Raw genomic sequence first — 27,457 nt, forward strand, 5'->3', positions numbered from 1 at the left:
TGACTGGAGGTAGAAGGGAGGTGAGAGTGATTGGAGGTAGAAGGGAGGTGAGAGTGATTGGAGGTAGAAGGGAGGTGAGAGTGATTGGAGGTAGAAGGGAAGTGAGAGTGAATAGAGGTAGAAGGGAGGTGAGAGTGATTGGAGGTAGAAGGGAGGTGAGAGTGATTGGAGGTAGAAGGGAAGTGAGAGTGAGTAGAGGTAGAAGGGATGTGAGAGTGAATGGAGGTAGAAGGGAAGTGAGAGTGAATAGAGGTAGAAGGGAAGTGAGAGTGAATAGAGGTAGAAGGGAAGTGAGAGTGAATAGAGGTAGAAGGGATGTGAGAGTGAATAGAGGTAGAAGGGAAGTGAGAGTGACTGGAGGTAGAAGGGAGGTGAGAGTGATTGGAGGTAGAAGGGAGGTGAGAGTGATTGGAGGTAGAAGGGAGGTGAGAGTGATTGGAGGTAGAAGGGAAGTGAGAGTGAGTAGAGGTAGAAGGGATGTGAGAGTGATTGGAGGTAGAAGGGAAGTGAGAGTGAATAGAGGTAGAAGGGAAGTGAGAGTGAGTAGAGGTAGAAGGGAAGTGAGAGTGAATAGAGGTAGAAGGGAAGTGACAGTGAGTAGAGGTAGAAGGGAAGTGAGAGTGAATAGAGGTAGAAGGGAAGTGAGAGTGGTTAGAGGTAGAAGGGAAGTGGGAGGAATAAGAAGCACAGCTGTGTAGCAAATAAAAAGCACACCTGTGTAAGGAGTAAAAAGCACACTTGTGTAAGGAATAAGATTTTCTTCAATTAAATTCACTTTATCATTTTTTATGTGTGTCTGAGGTAAAATATAAACATATATTCAATATTTTGTAAAAAAAAAAAAAAAAAAAAAAAAAATGTGTACATGTTTATTTCAAAGTTTTTTTTTTCAAATAATTTTTTTTTTGGACCCAATTTTTTTTTTCACCCCTTTTCCGGGTAAGAAAAAATCACTAAAAAATATTGATATTAAATTTGTAATGCGTCCTGGGCTTAAATCCCGCTTATGTTCCCTTTACTATTGGATAATAATTATAATGGACAGGTTATAGTGAAAATACAAGAGAAAAAAATTGCGCAAATGAAAGTTTATGGTTTTGTCCTTTTCTTAGCCCATCTTACTATACCACATTTTACATCATAAACATGCCCTGCATGCATAACTAGCATCTACACAAACTTGTGCTGGTGTATTTTCTTTTGCGTAGTAAAGTTTTTGCACGAAGGAAAAAAATAGCATTTGTGTCTACCTTCTTTCTTTGTGTTTACTGAAAAAACTTAACATTTAGAGATAAATAAGACACCAGAAGAAAGAAAAATCTTCACCCTAAAAGATCAATTCTATGACATTTTACCGAGAAATTAGTAGTTTAGGAGATATTGGAGGAAATGTGAGTGCGAAGTTGATTTTTTCAAGTTTGTCGTGAAATGCGTATTCCACTTCCGGGCTCGTTTGCACAAAAACTATAAGTTTTAGAGCAAATACGTATAGAGACAAACTCTTGCAGAATTTAATTTCCAATTTTTTATTAGTCCTATACCTTTTACCGGTACGATGCATAGTTTTGGAGAAAAACGCGAAAATATGGGAAAATGTCCTCTCCGAAAAGGGTAAAAGTGTGATTATTGACCCTAAGCTGTGAGTTAGAAATGTCTATCATGTGGTTTGATTATCTATAGGTAGAGGGCTTTCAAGAAAACATTGGTAGGTTTTGCCTCGCCAGGTGGTAGCAAATTCTGGTCTGGCTCATGTACTAACACAACAGCTATACACCTAGGCACATACATTATCATACATATTACATTATCCCCTTTAACCTGAGGACATGCTCTTCATTTTATTTTATTCTTGCAACCACCAGACAACATTTTATTACGATCACCAATCCAGTGACGTCTCTTCATTTTATTCACTCTCAAGAAACAATTTTGGTCAGTGGTTTTACTCAACTTGAGGGCTGCAGAGATTATTAAGACTTTATCTAGTCCCTGTTGTTCGAAAACTCACTAAACTAAATAGTGCTGGGCTATTCATGTGATGCCACCAGTATAACCGGATGTTGTTTTCCGGTTACCTATACAAACACCGCAATTCCCAGTCCTCCAAAAGACGAATGGTGGGCTTCAGGAGAGGGTCAGCTTCGGCCTGCAGTCAGCTGAGTATACATTCAGATAAACTTGGTTCAGAAACAACAGTAGCCATAATTGATCGTCTGTACCTTGCAGGTACCAAGAATAAACTAAGAGAGACGTCACCGGATTCAGTGAGCTAAGCTTTGGAGAGACCGTTTGAGACGACGGGGTTAAGAACAGCCCCCATTAACCCTTTCACAACCTGATCTCTCTCTCCCTAAGCTGAATCAAATCGTCCGGAGGAAACAATAAATTAAATAAAAAACTTTCAGCAACAAAAACCACTGCCGACTCTCCTACTTTTCTCTCCATGAATTTCAAAAACTTGCCCTTTTAGTCCGGGTACATAATTCTTAACTCACTCTTGCAGTCTCCAGACCATTTAATTCGCTTTTTGAAAGGCTTTACGAACTGGAGGAATTAGATACAGCTTTCATTAACCCCATCGCTATTAGGGGATTGTCCTACGTTGAATAAAATCGTATGGTGACGATAAGAACGAGATGGAAAATACATCAGCGGATTGAAGGGGTTGATAACTTCGAAGCAGACGACACTGATCTACAGCCATATGAAGTGTTTAGTGTCAGGTGCTGCGGATTCATAAGACTGGTTTACAGAGGGCGTTATTTTCAGTACTAAATGCTCCAGGGTGATAGCCCTCCGTTTATGTCGGCAATGTATTGAGCATCTATAATGGTTAGATATGATCATTTAACACCACACATTACAGAGAGTAGTCAGATGCAATACAGAAAAGTCAAACATACTCTATCATGGCTATGTACTTCAGAAATTTTCGTCAGCTATTGTCAATAATCTCCCACTTACATTTTTAACATTACTGCCCAATGTCTGTGGAGAGACAGATTGGAGAAATTACAGAATATATGTTGTCGATAACGCGGCGCCGGATATACACCCTTCAGGCTCGTTATGCGCCGGTGTGTAATAATATAACCACAGCAAAACATGTCCCCGAGGGCCCGACCTGCGTTGCCGTATGGGGTTGCATTTTTCCCGTGTGCTGTGGTCGATCGTCGTGATATTTCGTTGCGTGTAATTAGGAGCGCCCAGCACTCGACTAACTCCATTATCAGTAACGTCACAAAAGTTGGGACTCCCTGCTTCCTGACCGGGCACAGCGTTGCCTCAGAGAGTCGGCTACATTCGGACCATTTTGGTACATTTTCGTTATTTCTGTTACGTGGTATATCTTTGACATTTCTGGCACATTTTGAAGAACGCAGGTACATTTTGGTGCATAATGGTCTGTTTGGTTAAATTTTCATGTTTTTTTAATTAATTTTTTGCATTTATAAATGGTAGGATTCTCTCTCTCTCTCTCTCTCTCTCTCTCTCTCTGCGCGTGTGTATGTGTGTGTGTACATGTGTGTGTATAAAGAGAACTGCCTCAAGCTTTCAGTGCCTCTTAACCTCATCATTATATTTACAGTAACATTATATTGGTGTCAAATCCTATTTACTTGTACACACAAGTAGAACCTGAACCCCACCTCTCAGTATCGAAAGAACCGAGAATAAATCATAGAGCAGACGATCTTATAAGAGATCAATAGACATTTGGTGTGTTTACACCTTTACGGCATCGCACAGTGCTATCCAACGTCAGTTTGCTTTTTACCAGCAAAAATAAACAAGCTCGGAGGATATCACATGTCTTCCAAGACCTGCTTATCATAATGATTAAAAATTATGTTACTACCTTTTCCGGCATATAACTCTATTAACTGAAGTTTGGGTAATATAAATGATACCACTGTGCCATACACTTAGGCATAAGAATATAGTATGTTGACAATAATGATACCGATGTGGTTCTGGAGAAGCCTGGCTGTGAGTATGGCTACCTTGATCTTATTCAGTAATGGATGTCAGGGTTTCTTATATTTGACTACTTTCCTGGTCTTCACAAAGGATGTTATGTTACTGATGAAATGGCTGAGGTTATCGAAAGGTAATAATATTACTTATTTCAATAATCTTACTTAAGGCTGCAGAGTATGTTTCCTGTTGTGGTAGGCAAATTCGTAAACGCAGCAAGGCATTTTTTTTTTCTTTTAGTTTCTAAGCAAATACATTCGTGTCCATATTGGTTGGTAACAGGGAAGCTGTTGGCAAATTCGTAAATGCAGCGAGGCATTTTCTTTTCTTTTGGTTTCTAAGCGAATACATATCGTGTCCATACTGGTTAGCAGCAGGGAAGCTGGGACTAACTTGTGCCTATGGTAGTCTAAGTAGCCCTGGTTTATCGTTACCTTTCTCATTATTCCTTATTTTTGAAGGGGAAGATGATTCAATAAGTTTTCAGAATTGTCTAAGGACACAAGAAATCACTTGAAGAAGTCGGAGGTTACAGGAGGAAGTAGTCGGCCTTTCATTGTGCAGAACTGTGCTGTTGCCCTTACAGTCCATCAGCTGCATGTGGAGAAACTGAGAAGTACGAGTATTTAATACGTTTATTTCTCCACTTTCCTAGTTCATTAAACGAACATAACATTGATGCACTTCTAAATAAGTGGAAAACAATACCAACGAATTATCTGAAAATCCTCTTGAGTTTCGGCTTATTGTCAAATCAAAAATATTTGCTGATGGCACTCCGCTATATTTTGTGACAGAGCCCAAGACTGAATTTTTTTCGCCACTTCTCGGCAGCAGTCTGAGCGAGTGTCTTCAATAGTGAATTTGGTAAAAATATCAGTTATGAAGCAGCATGAAAACTAAAGCAGTTAAAGGAATTATATTAGCCAAAGGAAAAGTAGGAGTTTCCCATTATTATATCTAAGAACCAATAGATATGGAGTTTAGTTCCACGAAGTACATTAGTAACTACTGAGAAATCAGAGGATTTTTCCTCATCAGAAGAAGAATTATGGTATTACTCATTCACCTGTGACGCAAAAGTAAAATATTTTCTGTTTAAGTAGGAGCGTTTTTTCAACTCTGTCTCCTGCTACGCGAAACCGAGGAATAGCTGTTTCCATGCTCAACACATTTTTAATTTAAATGAGAGCTGTTACTGACCACCCTGAGCTTTGCTCACAACCAGTGATTTACGAATGAAGCACTAGTCAACATGAGAGCCATTCCTGTGACAAAGCATAAAACTCCACGAAAATGCCATGTGATATGACAACAATGGAGAAAATCATTATCGGTTAAAACATCCCCTCATAAAATGTCAATCTACATGAAACTAAAACTGGCCCATTTGGGATCCAGCTCCATCCATCCTGCCAAGTTCATCCAAATCGTTTTGCCAGTTTTGGTTGCACACACACACACACACACACACACACACACACACACACACACACACACACACACACACACACACACTTATAGAATATCAGATATAGGCTGGGGCATGAAAGGTGTTAATGATCTTTTATGCATTCTTACCCACAGGCTCTCATCTTCGTTGACGCCTATAGCAAAATCCTCAGACGCCACTTTATGATGACCAACCGTCACCAAGTCCTGCATATTGGTGAGTTGATAAGGGTTGTTCATAATATTATACTGCACATTCCTTGTCATTTTATTCATTATTACCCGTGCTATTTAAGTAAGGTAACAGATACAAAGTATATACAGTCAGGGTGGTTCGTTCAGGGTGGTTCGTCCATTACACACCCTCTCCATACACGAAGACCAACTGCCAACAAAACAGTCCTGCATATCTGTGGGTTAATCAGTATGGTTCATACATTACATACCCTTTATATATATATATATATATATATATATATATATATGTATATATATAGACTAACTGCCAACAATTATTACATATCGGTGAGTTGATCACTGTGAATCATATTGTACACATTTACCATAATTGAAGACTATCTGCCAACTTGTCGTGCATACTGTTGCGCAAGATTCAGACTGTGTGTGTGTGTGTGTGTGTGTGTGTGTGTGTGTGTGTGTGTGTGTATGTTTTAACTCCTATAAGGCTGTGCGATGGATTTGGATGCAACTTCCAAGGTCAGTTCGGTTGGTTTCTGGGAGGATTTTCCAACTAGATACAACTTTAAATCCACGATTATTAATGGACTCAGCCTCCCCACCAGATGAAAAATGTTCAGAAATAGAGAAAGGGGGGCAGCTATGGCTCTGATATCTTAGAATATGTTGTATAATGGAATCTCACCCGTAATGCGATATTTGGGGAGCTAGACTCCCCTAATGATTCTTGGGGGGTCAGTCCCCTTCCATAAATAAAATCGACCAGAGGTAGGGGAAAATGAGCATAAGGTTCAGCGAAATTTCTCAGGTCTGTTCATCAGGTTCCTTGATAATGTGTTCTACTGTATAAAGTTTTCCACAAGTGCTTCTAGGGAGATCAATCCCCTCACCAAATCAAACATTCTCAGAAATAGTAAAATCAGGGCGGATATGGATTTCATATCATAGTACATGTTGCACAGTGGACTCTCATCATATTTGGAAAGCATGATCTCCTCCACCCCATGATTCTTGGGTGGTCAGCCCCACTTCAAAAAATATATATATATATATATATATATATATATATATATATATATATATATATATATATATATAAAGAATAAAAATGGGGGATGTGGAGCACATGAATTTCAAAGAAATCGGCAGGCATATCGCAGGATTAGGTGTGGGTTGTCCATGTTTTCTCTGAATGTACGGAAAGAAAGTGCATATCTACTTTATATAATGTGAACTGATTCTCCTCAGATACTATTGAAGGGGACTGGTGAGTGAGCAGAAGATAGATGCCGTGTGTGTGTGTGTGTGTGTGTGTGTGTGTGTGTGTGTGTGTGTGTGTGTGTGTGTGTGTATGTGTGTGTGTGTGTGTACAGGCTGTCATAATCGTAATATTTATTATTTTACTTCATTGCCGTACATTTCTTTTTTAAATCAGCTACTTATACTTGTGTCCCGGGAAAAGTATGGCTCACGTCAGGAGGTTAATTACCTCGCCTGGACGGATTCCGGCTAGGTATTGTTTTTGTTCTCGTTGAGGTGCATGAAAATCGACTGAAAGTAGAAAAAATACAACTAAAGGTACATCATCGGGCTGAAGGTGTCTATGATCTGAGTGCAGAGAAGGTTTATGTCAAAGTTTTCTCTGCGAAGATAAACTCGCCTTGCTGTCTATTATCTGGCATCTTGAGACGCAGGTAGAACCGGAAATTACTTCCACGGCTGAAGGGTTCAATCATGACTGGCCTTACTGTGGAAATTCCCAAACATTCTTAGCAAAACTTAATCCAGTGGCCATGGGAACTACCCTTTCCTAGTTACAAAAATACATTATATTTCGACTAACGCATATAATTTTTCTTTCCACATGACAAACGTGCACCTGGATTTAATATGCTTGAGAAAACCAGAGGACATATTTTCTTTTTTTTCAGTTAACATCTGACAATTTTACTATGCTTAACCCTTACACCGCTGGCATGTTTACCAATGTTTTGCGTGTCCCGCGGGGTTATTCGGGCTCCGACAGACTCTCAAAAAATATTTGCCAAAAATCAGTTATTAGTCCCAGAATATTAAAATTACATTTGCTTATGGCACATACCTTCAGCTTTCTCCTGGAATGTTTGTTGAGCCTTCGTCGGTTACCGTAGGACTTGTGGAGACCCCTGAAGTTGGGTAACGAAGTCTCCACTTTACACTTTCCGACAACCCGTAATATGATTACCACAGCCAGATATTAACACTATAAACACTACTCTATGATTATCAAGTAGTTTGGGATCCATACTCCAAAAAAAAAAATCACTGTGAAAGCAATGAAAATTACGAGCGCGTATGACCTCCCCACTTGCGCTAGTTCGCTCTTGGTACTCTGTCATTTATTATTCATAAAACCCCTCACACTTTATATTTCTATTACTATATAACACTTATATATATCTGGAGTTTTTATCCATAAGTTTCCTTCAGTAGTATTAGTTTATTGTCACTGAAGTCATTCAATTTTTCATTCAGTACAATACGTAGAGAGCCACGGATTCACTTTCACTGTTATAACATAAAGTATTTGTACTCATATTTTTATATTACTAATTACTTACATTACTATTTACATTTTCTTTTGTATTTTCAATATTTACCCATCTATTTTACTTACACTATATTATTCACTGTCACTTTCAGTAAGATAAAACTATAATACACTGTTCAATCATATGTACTGAACATCCATTCCTTTCACTTGCTATTTACACATTATTTTCACATTACTCTCCTTTCCCACTTGCATTTTTAGAATTGCTTCTGGCTGTGGTAATCAAAGAAGCAGGTAATACAGAGGAGAACCTGGCACTCAGCGCACTGCCAAGAGGTGCGTTTGTGCTCAGGTGTGCCTCGGGTGGTATGTGCACACACCTGGCACCTGCGGATCGCAGCCTTCCTCTTGCCTGTGGCAGGCATTAGTACCAGTCTGTGCCGTTCCATATACGCCCTCTGCTCAAGTCGGTCGGGAAGTGTTACTGGATGGCGCCTTGGAGTTGCTGCTGTCACCCTACCATATCTTTCCAGCAGCTGCTGAACACAAGTCCTGGCGAACAACCTCAGGGAGAAGGACTTGGGTGGCTTGACCTTCATCTTGTACAGGATGAAGGCGTTCAGCATCGTCATGTCTATGAGATACAGAAAAACTTTCCTGTACCACCTAGTATTCTTCCTGAGGCAGTCGATCTCACCAATCATCATGTCGGACTTGTCCACCAGCCGCATGTTGATATTGCAGTCTAACACAGCATCAGGTTTCATCACAGGTTCGCCTGTCCTACGGTCGACCTTCCCACTGTCTGTCATTTCCCCCTTATGTACGGTGGTGAGCATGTGCACGACCCTCTTGTCATGCCACCGTATTGCCAGCATCTTCTCAGACTTGCGGAGGTGCACGTCTCCTTGCTGCGAGGTTCCTGCCTCTGGGAATTTAGGGAAGTGGGCATGATTACTTTTGACAGTGCCGCAGGAGCCAATGCCGTGCTCTGAAAGGTATTTGGCAAGTTTCGGTGCTGTATAATAGTTGTCTGTATACAGCACATGATTCCCACCAAAATACTTTTCAAGGAGCACTTTCACTAACAGCCTGAGAAGCCAAGGGGGTGTGTTTTATCCAGATCGACAGTGCTGGCTGAATAAATGACGAAGTCAAGGATGTACCCCGTCTTACAGTCACACATTACAAAGAACTTGATTCCAAAGCGATGGCGTTTGCTTGGAATGTACTGTACAAACCGAAGACGTCCTCTGAACAAAACCAAGGATTCTTCAATGACAACCTTCTGAAAGGGGTGGAAGAATGACATAAACTTATCCTTCATTCTGCTCAGAATCTGCCGGATCTTCCAGAGTGGGTCAGTTTGGGAAGGTACATCGTTGTCGGCAAAGTGCAGGTTTCCCATGATGTTCCGGAAGCGATCTCTGGCCATGTACTTATTGAAGGTGGGTGAGGGTAGTAAGGGGTCCATGGACCAGTATTCTTCCAACTCATGCTTCTTTGAGTGTGGCATGAGAAGCATGAGGGCGAAGAACACATACAGCTCCTGCACTCCCAGCATGGACCACTGTTGCATCTTGGCTGCACCTGTACCACTTGCAGCACATTGTGATTCATACCTGTTGGTCTCATCACATATGTGCTGCATGACTTCGTCATCTAGGAAGGCCAAAAGGAAGTCCACACACTCAGCATCATCGTCAAGAGTGAAGGCAGGCTGTACTCCTGAGGAACTCTCATCAAAAACTAAATGTTCTGGCACAAAATCGGACCCTTCTGTCCACGCGAAGGCGTCCAGGATTCCCTGTCGTGATGGTGTAGGATGGGTGAGGGTGGTGGGTGGCTGTGACGGAGATTTACCCCGTTCAAGGTCACTCGCACTGACCCTGAGTTGCCGTACAACACTAGCAGCCCTTACTCTAGTAGCAACTCTACTTTTATGGGTCAGGGATTTACCTCTTCCTCCACGGCCTGTCTTCACTGTTGATGCTATTGGTGACTCCGACGACGAAGAATCCGGAGATAATTCAGCAGCAGAAGAGGAAGAAATGAGTGAAGTGGGGCTTGGGGAATGGGGAGGTGAATCAACTCGGGACTCATGGCGGGCTGGGTCACGCGGGGCCATTGTTCTGGGGCTAACACGCCGCCTTTTCACTTCCTTCCCAAATTCCTTCCCTTGCTGCACTAACGGCTCCTTTCCCTTGGAGCTAGGGATAACTTTCGACACTGAAGCACTCGTACTAGCACTTTCCGGCACCATTTCCTCACCCAGCTCATCACACGATTCCCCCGAAGGGTCAAAATCACCATTCATCATCACCATTGACAATTCCGCTAGTTCACGTTCCACTGCAGAGTCACTTAGTCCTTTCCTGCTTCCCTCATGACTTTTTCTGGGTATAGAGGTCACGGGGCCCTTTGCAATGGGCGCAGAAGCGGCAGAAATGGCGGGGCGCAAGTGCGACATGTTTTGACCACAGCGGAGGACAAGGAACTAAATGCCGTGGCTTATCTGAGAAGGCAAGGGTTGACAGTGACAATGAGGATGACAGTTGCTAACTTACATGCTAATAAATTATTGGTAGAAAATCTCAGCAATACATAAAGAAATAGGTAGTTCCAGGTGAATGTAAATGTCACTTAGGCTTCTCCCTTCCTTTCTGATATATATTTTTATTACAGACATAGATTACAAGGCATAATTCAAAGGGGAAATTACCGTGGTAATGTAGTGAATGAATGCATGTGAGGTGTTGTCAGGTGATAATTAGCCAATTCCTGGTGTATACCACTATCACTTACCTTGTTTTTTTTGGTATATATTATTTTGTTTAAGTATAGGGCATGGGGCTTACTTCAATGGATGAAATCTGTGGAAAAATCCAGGGGAGATTTGCTTAGCACAGCGCGGCCTGGGAGGTGAGAGGACAGGGTAATGGAGGGGAGGTAGGGAGGGGAGTCAAGAAAGGGGGAAAATCGCTAAAATGTCAACAATGGATGGGAGTATAGATGAGATTTGGAGTGCTGACTAGTGTTGGATATTGGCAGTACTGATAGATGATACAAGCCACCACTTGAAAGCCTGGGATAATTCAAAATAACACGGAATCACAAAAGTGACGCACCACGGTATGATCTATTGCGCCCGAGCGTCATGAAAGTGACGCCCTGCGGTTAAGGGGTTAATGAAAATATAAGGCAAACAAAATGTTTGAAAATAATCAGCATCTACTTTCTGGTGGATAATATCTTGTTTTCTCGATATTTCGACTATCGTCTTGGGGTTTTTACTAAGATCAAGACAACCATATGGCAGCGAAATGTCAAAAGGTATCATGGTTTTAATCCTGGCATGTTTGCGACAACTCTAGCATTTTGGGTCGTATTTGCAGTATAAACTGTTCTCAGCTTAAGTTTTGTACAAGGTCGCATGTCTGCTTTTGTCTTCACTCACATAACCAGTGTGAATATCAAAATGAAGAATGTGACAAAGCAAAACTACACGTATTTCTAGCCAAAATTAACCTCAACTAAGAATTCCCTATTGTAAATTCTAGTCAGGATCCTTTATGAATACGAACCTCTAATCCAGATGGCAGGAAAATTATATACAGGCCCTAGACAGGTACGCATTGTGCATTGTGTTGCAAGGCATCACATCATCATCATCATGGGATAACATTAACATTACCTTCAGCCACAGGCGACACACGGACAGCATTTCAGTTCTGGAGCCTTGTGCATAATGGCTGCCAGCCATTGTTTGCCTATGTCGCAAGACTCTAGTTGTATGAGCATAACGGCAGCTTATCTTGTTGTTGGAGAAAACTTCGAAGAAAACCAACACAGTAGTCAAAACATTAACTTTATGGCAACCAATTTTCTCAGGGTAAACTTTAAATGTCCCTCTCACTTCCTACCATAGTTCCAGTTCATCCCACCCATTTCTGTGTCTCATTGCCCATTTCTTCACTCCCCCTCAGTACTGTCGTTCGTAGAGAATATTACGAAATGAACCACCACTGCACACAAACCTCTACTTCTACAACACCTACCACACGGTGTACTTCCCTGCCCCAGCCCCATCGCGCACCAACATTCCTGCCCATCCCACCCACTCTTTTGATCACCACGGCCATTTCTTTACCCATTCCCCCACCCGCTTGACGGTGTCATACCACAACGCAAGTCATGTGGTCGACGAATTCACTGGTCAAGGTAAACACGTCTCCAAAAGAGTTAACTAGTATAGGTACTGTTTTTCTTTGTCTTCAGTTAAAAATTCTCTAACTGAATGTTGAAGTGTTGGGTAAGATTGTTAGTGAAGTCAAGCGTATATACAAGCAATCTTATACACAACTTAGGCTGCACCAACATCAACTTTTGTTGGCGCGGGCAGGTGCGGGAGGGAGTTTTGCATCATTCCAACCCACACAAATGGACCCAATAGACGTTGGTGGATGCGGGCGGGAACTTCTAAGGGTTACCGAGATGTAGAGTTTCCGCCTGCACCAGGAAGCACTTGATGTGCTGATCTTTCCGTTTGGAGAGGTTATGAAAAATTCCTTTTTTCTTTTTTTCTTTTTTTTTTCAAGCTTCAGTTGCGAAAAGTATTGCTTGTTTACACGCTTATTTTCACTCACGGAGAAATCAAACACTTCACAACCAGACTAGATTGAATATAAAAGTGAAAAATTACGACCAGGCCACACACACACACACACACACACACACACACACACACACACACAAATGCTATTTAACTGTGACGTATTCTGTGTTCAATAATTGCTACTACTTGACTTCATCGAACTTTAAACAGATTTTTTTAATTGTAGACGTTAAATATAGTCTTCATTAACCTCTTCATTACTGTAGTAGCTATAGAAGTCCGTCTTAAATGGAGTGAAATTATTTGGAGATGGCAAAACTGAAAAATATAATAGGATTGAAGGTTGAATATCTTTCCAAAACAAGAGTCTGGGATGCTGGCGACGGATTTGCATACTGTCTGACGATCAGGTACTTGTTCCCAGATTCACAAACTTACGATCAGTTGTTTGTATGCGGATCCATAAAATCATTATGACCAGTTCGTGTCGACGGATTCAGAAACGACCTTACGACCAGTTGCGTGTCGTAACTCATATTTTGATTTGAAGGAAGGACGAGGATGAATGTTGTGCGATTATGCTTGTGTTGGAATGCGTTAGAGTTACCTTGATATAATTTAGCCCAGTGGAGGCAATGGAGAACGAGAGACTGACTAGGAGAGTGTATGCAAGTGAAGCCGAGGGAGAAGGGGAGAGGGAGACCGAGGTTGAATTGCTGGGAGGTAGAGAGGTATGTAAGGGAGAATGGTATGAGGTGGAAAGAAGCCAGTCTGATGGCGGAGGGAAAGGCGATAGGGAGGCTATTCATTTGTAGCCAAAAACCAGTTCTAAACTCAAAACCAACTAGTAAAGCTGTCACTACTTCAAAACAACTACCATTTTATCGGGGCGCTTCCGGTGGATGTGAGGGGATGTCAGATGTCTCTATACAGTTCATGCCACCTTGAGCAAGGTCAACCCTTCTGCTGTGTCTGTGAGCGCATGAGGACGTATAAGGACGCAGACAACCTGACTGAAGCACACACAACATAGATGATGAAAACCGAACATTTCACAGCAACACGTTACACTACCATACCTTACACAACTACACTTTACATTACCACACCTTACACTACCACACCTTACACTACCACACTTCACACCACCATTCCTTACAATACTAAACCACAAACTATCAACCCTTACACTCCCATACCCTACACTATTATTCCATACACTACCACACCTTACAATGCCACACTTCAACTTATTGCGCCTTACACTACCACACCTGACGGTATTACACCTTACAATGTTACACTTCAAACCACCACACCTTAAACTACCAGACTTTACAACGCTACACCTCAGACTATCACGCCTTACACCACCACACCTTACTACCAAGCATTACGTTACCATACCTTACACTGCCGCACCTTACAATGTTACCCCTTAAACTATCACGTCTTACAGCACCTTACAGTGCTACACCTTACACTACCACACCTTACAGTATTACACCTTACACTATCACACGTTACAATATTACACCTTACACTACCACACCTCAAATTATCACACACCTCACTATACCGCACCTTATAGTGCTACATCACACACTACTACAGTTTACAGTGCTAGACCTTAAACTAACGCACACCTCACAACACCACACTTTACAAAGATGCACACTACCACATCTGATAAAGTCCCTGCTCATTTCTTATTTAGCAGTGAATTACAAACACGTTTTTACAGCCATCTCGGGTTTTCGGTATCTTACATTTTGTTGCTGTCAGTAGTCAGGTTTTCGCTTTCTGACTTGGGATACTGTCAGCAAATACTGTGGCTAACAAATGAGTTTTAATATCTCAACACACTTGGAATATTAGTAATCTTTTATTTTTATTTTTAATAACCCTTCCTGGTAATATTTCAGGACAATTATCACAAAGCTGCTTCGGCATTGTAACATATTTCCTTATCCAGGATTCCTTTCTGGCTCTTGTTACAGAAATTTCAAGATACTTAAACGTGCCATATCACCACCACAGCCTTTATCATTTATGGTTTCATTCATCACTCCCAAACAACCTTTCTCGTCCGTAACCCCCCCCCCCTCCATTTGCCACCCAACTCCCCATGGAATATACAGTTACATGGAAGCTTGAGCATTAAGAAGCAAGCTGAGGAGGCATTTCATACCCTGTTGCTGGTCTGGACAACGGCACCGTCAGTTAGTTGTCGTCTGTTGTGCATGGCGGCATATGTAAATAAATGTACGCCCACCTACAGTATGTGACACTGGGCATCATGACACCTGTTTCAAGAAGCCGGTGTTATGTATGTGGGAAACGAAGGAAATCGCCTCCCAAAGTGACAAGCTACGGAGTGACAAGCGTTTTCTATTCAGTTATTTTCAATCCTGAGAAGCTGGATGTATCATTTTCGGCAACGCGCCTTATACCGTTGCAATAGATTCATGCTGTGTGTGTGTGTGTGTGTGTGTGTGTGTGTGTGTGTGTGTGTGTGTGTGTGTTAGCCTGATAACTTCGCAACCTTTCAAGATATTATCAAGCAATTTTACAGGTGTGTAGTTGGGATGAAAATCTCGTACGGGTATTGTTTTCAGTTTGTCTGTGTGTTTGTGTGTCTGTTAGCACGATAGCTTCGTAACCGCTCAAAATGTCATCACAAAATGTTGCAGGTGAGTAGCAGGGATGAAAATCTCCCATGAGTTCAACACTGGTGAAAGTAGGTCAAGGTCTGTGTGCATATTACCACGATAACTTTGCAATCGCTCAAGATATCACAATATTTTACAGGTGTGTAGTATTGATGAAAATTTCCTTCGAGTTCGAAATTGGTGAAAGTAGGTCAAGGTCAGGGTCATATTCAGAGTAGCGCTAAATATGAATCGGTTGCGGCTGGTGTGATTCCCTCCTTGGGAGGGCCTCTAGCTATTATTATTAGTAGTAGTAGTAGTTGTAGTAGTAGTAGTAGTAGTGTTATTATTATTATTAAGCTGCGATAGCGAAGCTAGTATTGTTTTCAGATTGTGTGTATGTGTGTGTGTGTGTGTGTGTGTGTGTGTGTGTGTGTAAGTTTGTCTGTGTGTCTATGTCCGTTAGCACGATAACTTCTCAGCCGCTCAAGATATCATCGCAAAATATTCCAGGTGTGTAGTACGGATGAAAATATTCTACGAGTTCGAAATTGGTTAAAATATATCAAGGTCAAGGTTATATTCCGAGCCGCGCTAGATATGTATCGGCTGGCGGATGGTGTTTCCCCCTTTGCAGGGCCTCTAGTTATTATTATTATTGTTGTTGTTATTATTATTATTATTATTATTTTTATTATTATTATTATAACCAGCCACGATAGCAAAGCTGGTATTGTTTTCAGTGTGTGTGTGTGTGTGTGTGTGTGTGTGTGTGTGTGTGTGTGTGTGTGTGTGTTGACTTGATAATTTCGCGATCGCTCAAGATTACATCACAAAATTTTACAGGTGTGTAGTAGGGATTAAAACGATCACGAGTTCGAAATTGGTGAAAGAAGGTCAAGGTCTGTGTCTGTTGCCAGAATAACTTTGCAACCGCTCAAGACATGATCACAAAATTCTACAGGTGTGTAGTAGGGATGAAAATCTATGAGTATGGTTTTCAGCTTGTCTGTGTGTCTGTTAGCATGATAACTTAGCATCCGCTAAAGGTATCATCGCAAAGTTTGATAGTTTTGTAGTTGAGATGGAAATCTTCAAGTCAGAAAGTGGTGAAAGTAGGTCAAGGTCTACGTACCTGTTACCACGATAACGTCACAGCCGCCCAAAATATAACCACAAAGTTTTACAAGTGTGTAGTAGGGATGAAAATCTCCTACGAGTGCGAAATTGGTGAAAGTAGGTCAAGGTCAAGGTCATATTCCGAGCCGCGCTAAATATGTATAGGCTCACGGCTGGTGTCATTCCCCCGTTGGGAGGGCCTCTAGTTATTGTTCTATCTATCTATCTATTGCCTGACGCCTCAATCCCGTTTGGGGTGGCCACAAACAAATCGCCTCCAAGTCGCCCTGTCCCCCGCCATTTCACTGCCCTGCTCCCAACTCACACCCCCCTCTCTCATATACCTCTCCACCCCATCCCTCCATCTCATCCTCGGTCTCCCCCTCCCTCTTCCACCCTCCACCTCACTCACATACACTCTCTTTGTCAGTCTTTCACCCTCCATCCTCTCCACATGGCCAAACCACCTCAGTGTGTTCCTCACAACGCTTCCTATCACATCCACATCCACACCACAACGTTCCTTTATATCCTCATTCGTCAGCCTGTCTCTCCACGTGACTCCACAGGCTCCTCTTAAATAACTCATTTCCACTGCTCTCACTCTTGACTTGTGTCCTTCCAACAATGTTTTATTTTTACAAACTGCAATAGCAAAGCTGATATTGTTTTCAGTTTGCATGTGTGTGTGTGTGTGTGTGTGTGTGTGTGTGTGTGTGTCGGTTACCATGAAAACATCGCAACCGCTCAAGATATCATCAAAGATTTTACTGGTGTGTAGTAGGAATGAAAATCGCTTCCGAGTATTGTTTTCATTTTGACTGTGTATCTCAAAGCACGATAACTTCGCAGTCGCTCAAGATATCTTCACAAAATTTTCCTTGTCAATAATTGGGATAAAAATCTCCTGCAGGATGATTTTGGTGTTGGTGAAAGATCAAGGTCAGTGCATCTGTCACCATGGTAACTTCGCAACCACTCAAAATATCATCAAATTTTACAGGTGTGTAGTAAGGATGAAAATTTCCTACGAGTTCAAAATTGGTGAAAATAGGTCAAGGTCAAGGTCGTATTCCGAGCCGCTTTAGATACATATCGGCTCGCTCCTGGTGTGATTCCCGCTGTGGGGGCCTCTAATTAGTTTTATTAATCATTATTATTATTATTATTATTATTACCAGCCACGATAGCAAAGCTTGTATTCTTTTCAGTTTGTGTGTGTGTGTGTGTGTGTGTGTGTGTGTGTGTGTGTGTGTGTGTGTGTGTGTGATAAATTCACAAATGTTCATGATATATTCACAAAATTCTACAGGTGTGTAGTAGGGCAAAATAGCGATCAAGAATTCGAAATTAGTGAAAGTAGGTCAGAGTTTGTCTGTATGTTACCAAGATAACGTCACAACCGCTCAAGATATCATCACAAAATTGTACAGCTGTGTAGTAGGGATGAAAATCTCCTTCAAGTATTGTTTTCAGTTTCTCTGTCTTTCTTTGTGTCTGATAGCTTGATAAAGTCGTAACCTCTCAAGATATCATCACAAAATTTTACAGATGTGTAGGAGACATGAAAATCTATGAGTTCGATATTGGTGAAAATAGGTCAAGGTCTGTGTGTCTGTTATCTGGATAACCTCGTAACCACTCAAGATGTCATCACAAAATTTTACAGGTTTGTAATACGGATGAAAATCTCTTACGAGTTCGAAGATGGTGAAATTGGGTCAAGGTTAAGGTCATATTCCGATCCGCGCTAGATATGTATCGGCTCACAGTTGGTGAGATTCACCTCTTGGGGGACCTCTAGTTACCAGCCACGATAGCGAAGCTGGTATTTTTTTCAGTTTCTGTGTGTGTGTGTGTGTGTGTGTGTGTGTGTGTGTGTGTGTCTGTGTGTATGTGTCTGTGTTAGCATGATAACTTCACAACCACTCAGGATATCATCACAAAATTTTACAGGTATGTCGAAGGGGGGGAGGAAGCGATCACGAGGCACAATTAGTGAAAGTGGTCAAAGTCTGCCTGTCTGTTACCACGTTAACCTCACAACTGCTCAAAATATCATCACAAAATTTTACAAGTGTGTAGTTGGGATGAAAATTGAAAATCATGTACAAGTATTGTTTTCACTTCGATTGTGTGTCTGTGTGTTTGTTAGCACGATAACTTCGCATCCGCTCAAGTTATCATCACAAACTTTTACTGTTTTGTAGCTGACATGAAAATCTCCTACGAGTTCGAAATCTGTGAAAGTTGATCAATGTATGTGTGTCTATTAGCACGATAACTTCGCAACCGCTCAAGATATCATCGTAAAATTTTACATATGTTTATTAGGGATGAGAATCTCTTATGACTTCGAAATTGGCGAAAGTAGATCAAGGTCAAGGTCATATTCCGAGTCGCACTTTATATGTTTCGGCTTGCAGCTGGTGTGATTCCTCCCTTGTTGGGGCCTATAGTTATTATTATTGTTATTATTATTATTATTATTATTATTATTATTATTATATTCCTTGGGGGAAGCAGCCTAGGTATATAGATAGATAGATTATTATTAGTATTATTTTCTGGATGGTGGGGACGCTCACTATCAACTCACTCGATGTAGTGCTGCTTTGGGTGTCTGCTCTTTCCTCTCTTCTTTCCTTCCTTTTCTGTTTTTCTTTCCTTCATTCTTTCCTTTTCCTTCTGCCTATGGGTGACTTTACACTCCTTCTTCTGTCTTTCTTTCCTTCATTTTTTCCTCTTCCATCCATCTATGGGTGATTCTACATCCAGTGACAAGCCAAATGGTTTCCAGTACATCAGGAAACCATTTACTATGCTGGGTGGTAACCATATAACCAAATTATGGCAGCTGGTGGTTTAGTGAGCAGTTAAAGTGCTCCAGTCGGACTGAGCTGGTGCAGGTTTATATCCAAGGGGTCGTTGAGGATTTTTGCCCACACAGTGGCACTCAGACATGAGTGAGGCTAGTTGCTTTCATTTAAATGTCATGACCAACTTTCCTAGCCCCGGGATCCTTCGCTCCTCATGGGACAACATTTAACTGGATGATGGATGGATGGATGGATTATTATTATTTTTACAAGTGGATGGAAAGCTCATGACAGGGAGTGCTGGAGCTCCCGTTTCATAAGCCCTCAGGACTAGTTCCTGACCATCCCCCTTTGGAGAACTTTTCCAGTGTTTCAGTAACACAGAGAGTAGGCCAGCATGCTCTTAAATACAAGTTTCTGTAACTGTCAACACCAATCTACATGCACAGTACACACTACGCTTCCTTTTCGAAAAAAAAAAAAAAAAAAAAAAAGGCACAGAAAAACCAGGCCTCGGAGGCTCCAGGGGGGGGGGGGGGAACCATAAATGCCCTCATCCGCCCCTCGCCCAGTGACGACTCAGAGAGATGCCTGGAACCACTGTCTAACTCACTTCTTCTTCATTTCTGCAACAATCGCGGCCTTTTCTCTAACTTTCTCTCTGTTGAACACCACCTCTCCTCCTCTAAATCTCACCTTCTCTTCCTGACCAAGACTCAGCTCTCTGAGGCAACTGACAGCAAACTATTTTCTGTTTCCTCCTACTTTCTCTATACTCATTTCAAAGCCAAAGGTGGCTGTTGTGTGCATGTACACAATGTCTTATCTTGCTCTCGTGTTCCTGAACTTGATTCTTCTGATTCTCTACTCTCTGGCTTCGGCTATCCTGTCATTCTCTGACTAAGTACTGTATATCTGCGCTGTTTATTTATCACGTAATTCTACTGACTATGAAAAATTCTTCAACTATCTTACATCTATGATGGAACACATTCTATCCATTTCTCCTTTCTCTGAAATCTCCATTCTAGGAGATTTCAATGTTCACCACCATATTTAGCTCTCCTCTCCTTTCACTGATCCACCTGGTGAACAAGCCTACATCTTTTCTATCCTTAATGTCCTAGAGCAGCTTGTAAAGCACCCTACCCATATCCCTGACCGCCTTGAAGAGAGCTCCAACACAATTGATCTCCTCCTTACAGCTAATCGTTCTGCATACAATGTTGCTCTTTTCTCTCAGTTTGGCTCCTCCGATCACAATCTTGTTACCTTGACCTGTCCTATCACTCTGGTATGGCCTGTGGACCCCAAAGAAACATCGATTGTGGCACTTTGCAGCTGCAGATTGGGAGGCCCTCAGGCAGTACTTCTTTGATTTTTCCTGGAATGATTATTGCTTCCATGGCTGAAACCATCTGAGTGTGCTTTGTGCATTAAGGAGGTTATTCTTTCAGGCATGGAAGCATACATTCCCTTCTCAAATCCTTTGACTAATGTAAGAAAGCACTGGTTTAATCGCGCTTGTTCTAGTGCTGTCTGCAACAAGGAGAGGGCCTATAAAAGGTATCAGAGCTAACTCACCCCTGCATCACATCTTGTTTATGTTTCTGCCTGGAATTGTGGTAAGTCTGTTCTTTGCTCTGCAAAAAATAACTTCATCTGTGCTAAATGCTCTCAACTCTCCAACTCGAATTCTTCCTTCTTCTGGCACCTTGCCAAAAACATTTCTAACAACTTTACATCATCATCCTTCCCTCCTCTTTTCTGATGGTTCTGTAGCTATTTCTTCTACTGATAAAGCAGATCTCTTTGCTCAGACTTTCTCCTCCAATTCCTCCTTAGACGATGCCGGCGCTGTTCCTCTATCACTTCCCCCCGCTAACTGCCTCATGGCTGACATTAAAATTTCTTTAGCTGATGTATTTTCTGCCATCACTGGCCATAATACTAACAAGTCATATGAGTCTGAAAGGATCCCTCTTGTTGTCCTCAAGAACTGTGCTACTGTGCTTACACCCTACTTAAGTAAACTCTTTCGCCTTTGTCTTTCAACTTGTACCTTTCCTTCTTGCTGGAAGTTTGCTCTCATTCAGCCAGTCCCAAAGAAGGGTGACCATTCCCAATCCTCTAACTATCGTCCAATTGCTTTAAGATTCTGTGTCTCAAAAGTTTTTGTGTCGATTCTTAACAGAAAAAATTTAAAACATCTTTCCTATCACAACCGTCTTTCTCATCGTCAGTATGGGTTCTGTCAGGGACGCTTCACTGGCGATCTTCTCACCTTCCTTTCAGACTCCTGCTCATCCTCCTTTCGGGAATTTGGCGAAAGCTTTGCCATTGCACTTGACATCTCAAAGGCTTTCGATCGAGTCTGGCATAAATCTTTAATTTCCAAACTGCCCTCTTACGGTTTCTATCCTTCTATCTGTGCCTTCTTTTCTAGCTTTTTTTCTGGTCGTTCTATAGCTGCTGTTGTAGACGGCCATCATTCTTGTCCTAGATCTATGAACAGTGGTGTTCCTCAGGGTTCAGTCCTATCACCAACTCTCTTCCGTTTATTCATCAATGACCTTCTAAGCTGTACATCTAACCCTATCCTCTCGTATGCTGATGATTCCACCCTTCACCTTTCCATTCGGTTCTCACAACATCCATCTCAACAGTTACTTCAACAACCAAGGGATGAGGCTATGGCACACCTAATGTCTGACTTGGCTCGTATCTCTGAGTGGGGTAATAATAATCTTGTTGTTTTTAATGCATCAAAAACTCAGTTTTTACATCTGTCAACCCGACACAATCTTCGACAGGGGTACCCACTAATGTTTAATAATATCGGGCTCAATCCTGCATCATCCTTGAACGTGCTTGGCGTTTCATTTACTTGGGACTTATCTTTGAAAGATCATATTGCATCTCTTGTAAAATCTGCTTCCAAGAGTTTTTTTTTTTTTATGTGAGGAAGAAGGAACCAAAGGGAACGAGACCGCAAAACTTCCTGCCAAGAGAAAAACAAAATACAAGAGAGAGCCAAATTCAAGATCCGATCATTTCGAGATGCCTGGACACACTGCGTTTGAAAGAATGGAGATCATAGGAAGCAGGAAATACAGACAGAGGGAGATAGTTCCAGAGTTGACCTGTTGCATATATAAATGAAGGACTGGGAGTAACGGTTAACTCTTAAATTAGAGAGTTGGACAGAAAAGGGATAAGAGCTTACTGCTAGACGGGTGCTACGCACCCGTCGTAGAGGTGGAGAAATGCATGCAGGCAGTTTAGAGGAGCAGTGACCATTAAAGTAGCGATAGAAAAGAGATAAAGATGCAACAGTGCGGCAAAGAGACAGAGGTTGAAGGGAGTCAGTAAGAGGAGGAGAGTTAATGAGGCAAAAAGCCTTTGACTCCACCCTATTGAGAAGAGCTGTATGTAGGGAGCCTCCCCACACATGAGAGTTGTACTCCACGCAGGGGCGGATAAAACCCCTGTATAGAGTTAACAATTGTGCAGGGGTAAAGAAGGAACGGAGTTGGCTTAGCACACCCAATCTCTTGGCAGCAGATTTTACAAGAGATGTAATATGATCTTTCCAAGATAAGTCCCGAGTAAATGAAACCCCAAGCATGTTTAAAGATGATGCAGGATTAAACTGAATATTATTAAACATTAGTGGGTATACCTGTGGAAGATTTTGTCAGGTTGATAGGTGCAAAAACTGAGTGTTTGATGCATTAAAAACAACCAGATTATTTTTACCCCAGTTAGAGATACGAGCCAAGTCAGACATTAGGTGTGCCATAGACATTAAGTGGGCATGCTTAGCCGACTCCGTACCTACTTTTACTTTTACCGAAGTGCCGGTCATGTGACGTTAGCGGCCATGGAGCGCCATCATCCTCTATACTCAGCTATCCAGATTAAATCCATATTGCTGATTCTTTCTTGTAAATCGCTTCTTATATCTACTTTCCGCCCGCACAGTTGTTGACTTTATACACGGGTTTTATTCGCCCCTGTGTAGAGTACAACTCTCATGTGTGGGGAGGCTCCCCACATACAGCTCTTCTCAATGGGGTGGAGTCATAGGCTTTTCATCTCATTAACTCTCCTCCACATACTGGCTCCTTTCAACCTCTGTCTCTTTGCCGTACTGATGCATCTTTATCTCTTTTGTATTGCTACTTCAATGGTCACTGCTCCTGTGAACTGTCTGCTTGCATCCCTCCACCTCTACAGTGGGTATGTAGCACCCGTCTAGCAACAAACTCTCATCCCTTTATGTCAGACTCTCTAATCCAAGAGTTAACCGTTACTCCCAGTCCTTCATTTATGCAACAGGCCTTCTCTGGAACTGTCTCCCTTTGTCTGTATTTCCTACTTCCTATGATCTCCAGTCCTTCAAATGCAGTGTGTCCAGACATCTCGAAATGAATGGATCTTTAATTTGGCTCTCTTTTGTATTTTTTTTTTTTTTTTCTTGGAAGGAACAGTTTCTGGGCTCGGCCTTTGATTCCTTCTTTCGCAAAAAAAAAAAAAAAATGGTATTGTCTTCAGTTCGTGTGTGTGTGTGTGTGTGTGTGTGTGTGTGTGTGTGTGTTCGTGTGTGTGTGTGTGTGTGTGTGTGTGTGTGTGTGTGTGTGTGTGTGTGTGTGTGTGTGTGTGTTAGGAAGAAAAGTTCACAACCGCTGAAAATATCATAAAATTTTTTTACAGGTTTGTAGCAGGGGAAAAAAAAGCAGTCACATGTTCGAAAATGGTGAAAGTAGGTCAGAGTTTGTCTGTCAGTTACCACAATAACTTCCCAACTACTCAAGATATCATCACAAAATTTTACGGATGTGTAGTAAGGATGAAAATCCCCTACGGATATTGTTTTCAGTTTGTCTGCCTGTCTGTGTGTCTGTTCGCATAATACCTTCGCAGCCGCTCAAGATTTCATCATAAACTTTTACAGGTTTGTAGTAAGGATGAAAATCTCCAAGTTCGAAATTTGAGAAAGTAGGTCAAGGTTTGTGTGTATGTTACCACGATAACTTTGCAATCGCTCATGATATCATCACAAAATTATACACGTATGAAGTAAGGATGAAAATCTCCAACAAATTGCAAATTGATGGAAGTAGATCAAGGTCAAGGTTATATTCCAAGCCTTGCTAGATATGTATCGGCTTGGGGCTGGTATGACTCCCTTTTTTAGGGGCCTCTAGTTATTATTATTATTATTAATGTTATTATTATTATTATTATTATTGTTGTTATTGTTATTATTACAAACCGTGACAGTGAAGCTGGTACTGTTTTCAGTTTGTCTGTCTTTGTGTGTGTGTGTGTGTGTGTGTGTGTGTGTGTCTTTTAGCATGATACCTTAGTAACCACTCAAGAGGTCCTCACAAAATTTTACAGGTGTTTAGTGGGGATGAAAATCTCCTATGGTTATTGTTTCCAGTATGTCTGTCTTTCTGTGTGTCTTAGCATAATAACTTCGCAACTGCTCCTGATATCACAACAAACTCTTACAAATGTGTAGTAGAGATGAAACTCTCCTACGAGTTCGAAATTGGTGAGAGTACATCAAGGTCTGTGTGTTTGTTTCCACGATAAGTTTGCAACCATTCAATATATCATCAAAAAATTTTGCGGCTTAAGAGTAGGGATGAAAATCTCCTACAAGATCAAAAAAGGTTAAAGTGGGTCAAGGTCAAGGTCATATTCTGAGCCGCGCTAGATATTTAACGGCTCGAGACTGATGTGATTTCCCCCTTTGGGATCCTTTAGTTAGCAGCTGCGATAGCGAAGCTGGTATTGTTTCCAGTGTGTGTGTGTGTGTGTGTGTGTGTGTGTGTGTGTGTGTGCGCGCGCGCTAGCACGATGACTTGGCAACTGCTCAATTTGACAGTTGTGTAGTAGGAAAAAAAAAAGAAGAGAGATCATGGGTCGAAATTGGTGAAAGTAGGTCAAGGCTCTGTCTGTTACCACGTTTACTTCGCAACCGCTCAAGATATCATCACAAAATTTTGCGGGTGTTTAGTAGGGATGAAAATCTACGACTATTGTTTTCAGCTTGTTTGTCTGCCTGTGTGTCTGTGTGACTGTTAGCACGATAACGTGGAACCGCACAAGATATCATCACAAAATTTTACAGGTGTGTAATAGAGATGAAAATCTACGAATTCGAAATTGGTGAAAGTAGGCCAAGGTCTGTGAGTCCGTTACTATGATAACTTCGCAACAGCTCAAGATATCATCACAAAAGTTTTCAGGTGTGTAGTAGGGATGAAACTCATTTACGAATTCGAAATTGGTGAAAGTAGGTAAAGGTCAAGGTCATATTCCGAGCCCCGCTAAATATGTATCGGCTAGCGACTGGTGTGATTTCCCCCTTGGGGGGGGGGGCTGTTGTTATTATTATTATTACTATCGAGATGAGTTATATTTCAAAAAGAGGTATGCTTTCAGTTTTTACACAGGCATTGTCTAAAAAATTTACTAAGCATCCGCACATCAATAAACGGTTCACAGGTCACAGTGTACAGTACCTGTACTCACTGTCTGTGCAATTTATGTTTACCAATTTTTTGGTTCTTGCCAGTTTCTTCTGTGTATCTTACTTTGCCAATGGATAATCGTACCGAAGTCGAATGGACACTTGCTTTTAGAGACGTCTGTGCCTAAAGTCAGAATTAATAAGTAATTATGTGTGTGTGTGTGTGTGTGTGTATGTGTGTGTGTGTGTGTTCGTGTGTGTGTGTGTGTGTGTGTGTGTGTGTGTGTGTGTGTGTGTGTGTGTGTGTGTTAGGAAGAAAAGTTCGCAACCGCTCAAAATATCATAATTTTTTTTTAGAGGTTTATAGCAGGGGAAAATAAAAAGCAGTCACATGTTCGAAAATGGTGAAAGTAAGTCAGAGTTTGTCTGTCAGTTACCACAATAACTTCCCAACTGCTCAAGATATCATCACAAAATTTTACGGATGTGTAGTAAGGATGAAAATCCCCTACGGATATTGTTTTCAGTTTGTCTGCCTGTCTGTGTGTCTGTTCGCATAATACCTTCGCAGCCGCTCAAGATATCATCATAAACTTTTACAGGTTTGTAGTAAGGATGAAAATCTCCAACAAGTTCGAAATTTGAGAAAGTAGGTCAAGGTCTGTGTGTATGTTACCACGATAACTTTGCAATCGCTCATGATATCATCACAAAATTATACACGTATGAAGTAAGGATGAAAATCTCCAACAAATTGCAAATTGATGGAAGTAGATCAAGGACAAGGTCATATTCCAAGCCTTGCTAGATATGTATCGGCTTGCGGCAGGTATGACTCCCCTTTTTAGGGGCCTATAGTTATTATTATTATTATTAATATTATTATTATTATTATTATTATTGTTGTTATTATTACAAACCGTGACAGTGAAGCTGGTACTGTTTTCAGTTTGTCTGTCTTTGTGTGTGTGTGTGTGTGTGTGTGTGTCTTTTAGCATGATACCTTAGTAACCACTCAAGAGGTCCTCACAAAGTTTTACAGGTGTTTAGTGGGGATGAAAATCTCCTATGGTTATTGTTTCCAGTATGTCTGTCTTTCTGTGTGTCTTAGCATAATAACTTCGCAACTGCTCCTGATATCACAACAAACTCTTACAAATGTGTAGTAGAGATGAAACTCTCCTACGAGTTCGAAATTGGTGAGAGTACATCAAGGTCTGTGTGTTTGTTTCCACGATAAGTTTGCAACCATTCAATATATCATCAAAAAATTTTGCGGCTTAATAGTAGGGATGAAAATCTCCTACAAGATCAAAAAAGGTTAAAGTGGGTCAAGGTCAAGGTCATATTCTGAGCCGCGCTAGATATTTAACGGCTCGAGACTGATGTGATTTCCCCCTTTGGGATCCTTTAGTTAGCAGCTGCGATAGCGAAGCTGGTAATGTTTCCTGTGTGTGTGTGTGTGTGTGTGTGTGTGTGTGTGTGTGTGTGTGTGTGTGTGTGTGTGTGTGTGTGCGTGCGCGCGCGCTAGCACGATGACTTGGCAACTGCTCAATTTGACAGTTGTGTAGTAGGAAAAAAAAAAAAAAGAGATCATGGGTCGAC

General features: G+C 41.4%; 1 protein-coding gene across 1 annotated transcript in view; it reads left to right on the forward strand.

Moving 5' to 3' along the window:
• Positions 1–27,457, forward strand: part of LOC145406615 (regucalcin-like) — an 80,158-nt gene that overhangs the window by 24,183 nt on the left and 28,518 nt on the right. Inside the window, exon 2 of the mRNA XM_080277694.1 lies at positions 5,566–5,647. Within this exon, the coding sequence (XP_080133820.1) occupies positions 5,566–5,647 (82 nt within the window). The remainder of the gene's footprint in view (positions 1–5,565; positions 5,648–27,457) is intronic.

The sequence above is a fragment of the Coenobita brevimanus genome, chromosome 8 (genome assembly GCF_032717465.1).
Source record: "Coenobita brevimanus isolate Jiangsu-jjx chromosome 8, ASM3271746v2, whole genome shotgun sequence".
NCBI lineage: Eukaryota > Metazoa > Arthropoda > Malacostraca > Decapoda > Coenobitidae > Coenobita > Coenobita brevimanus.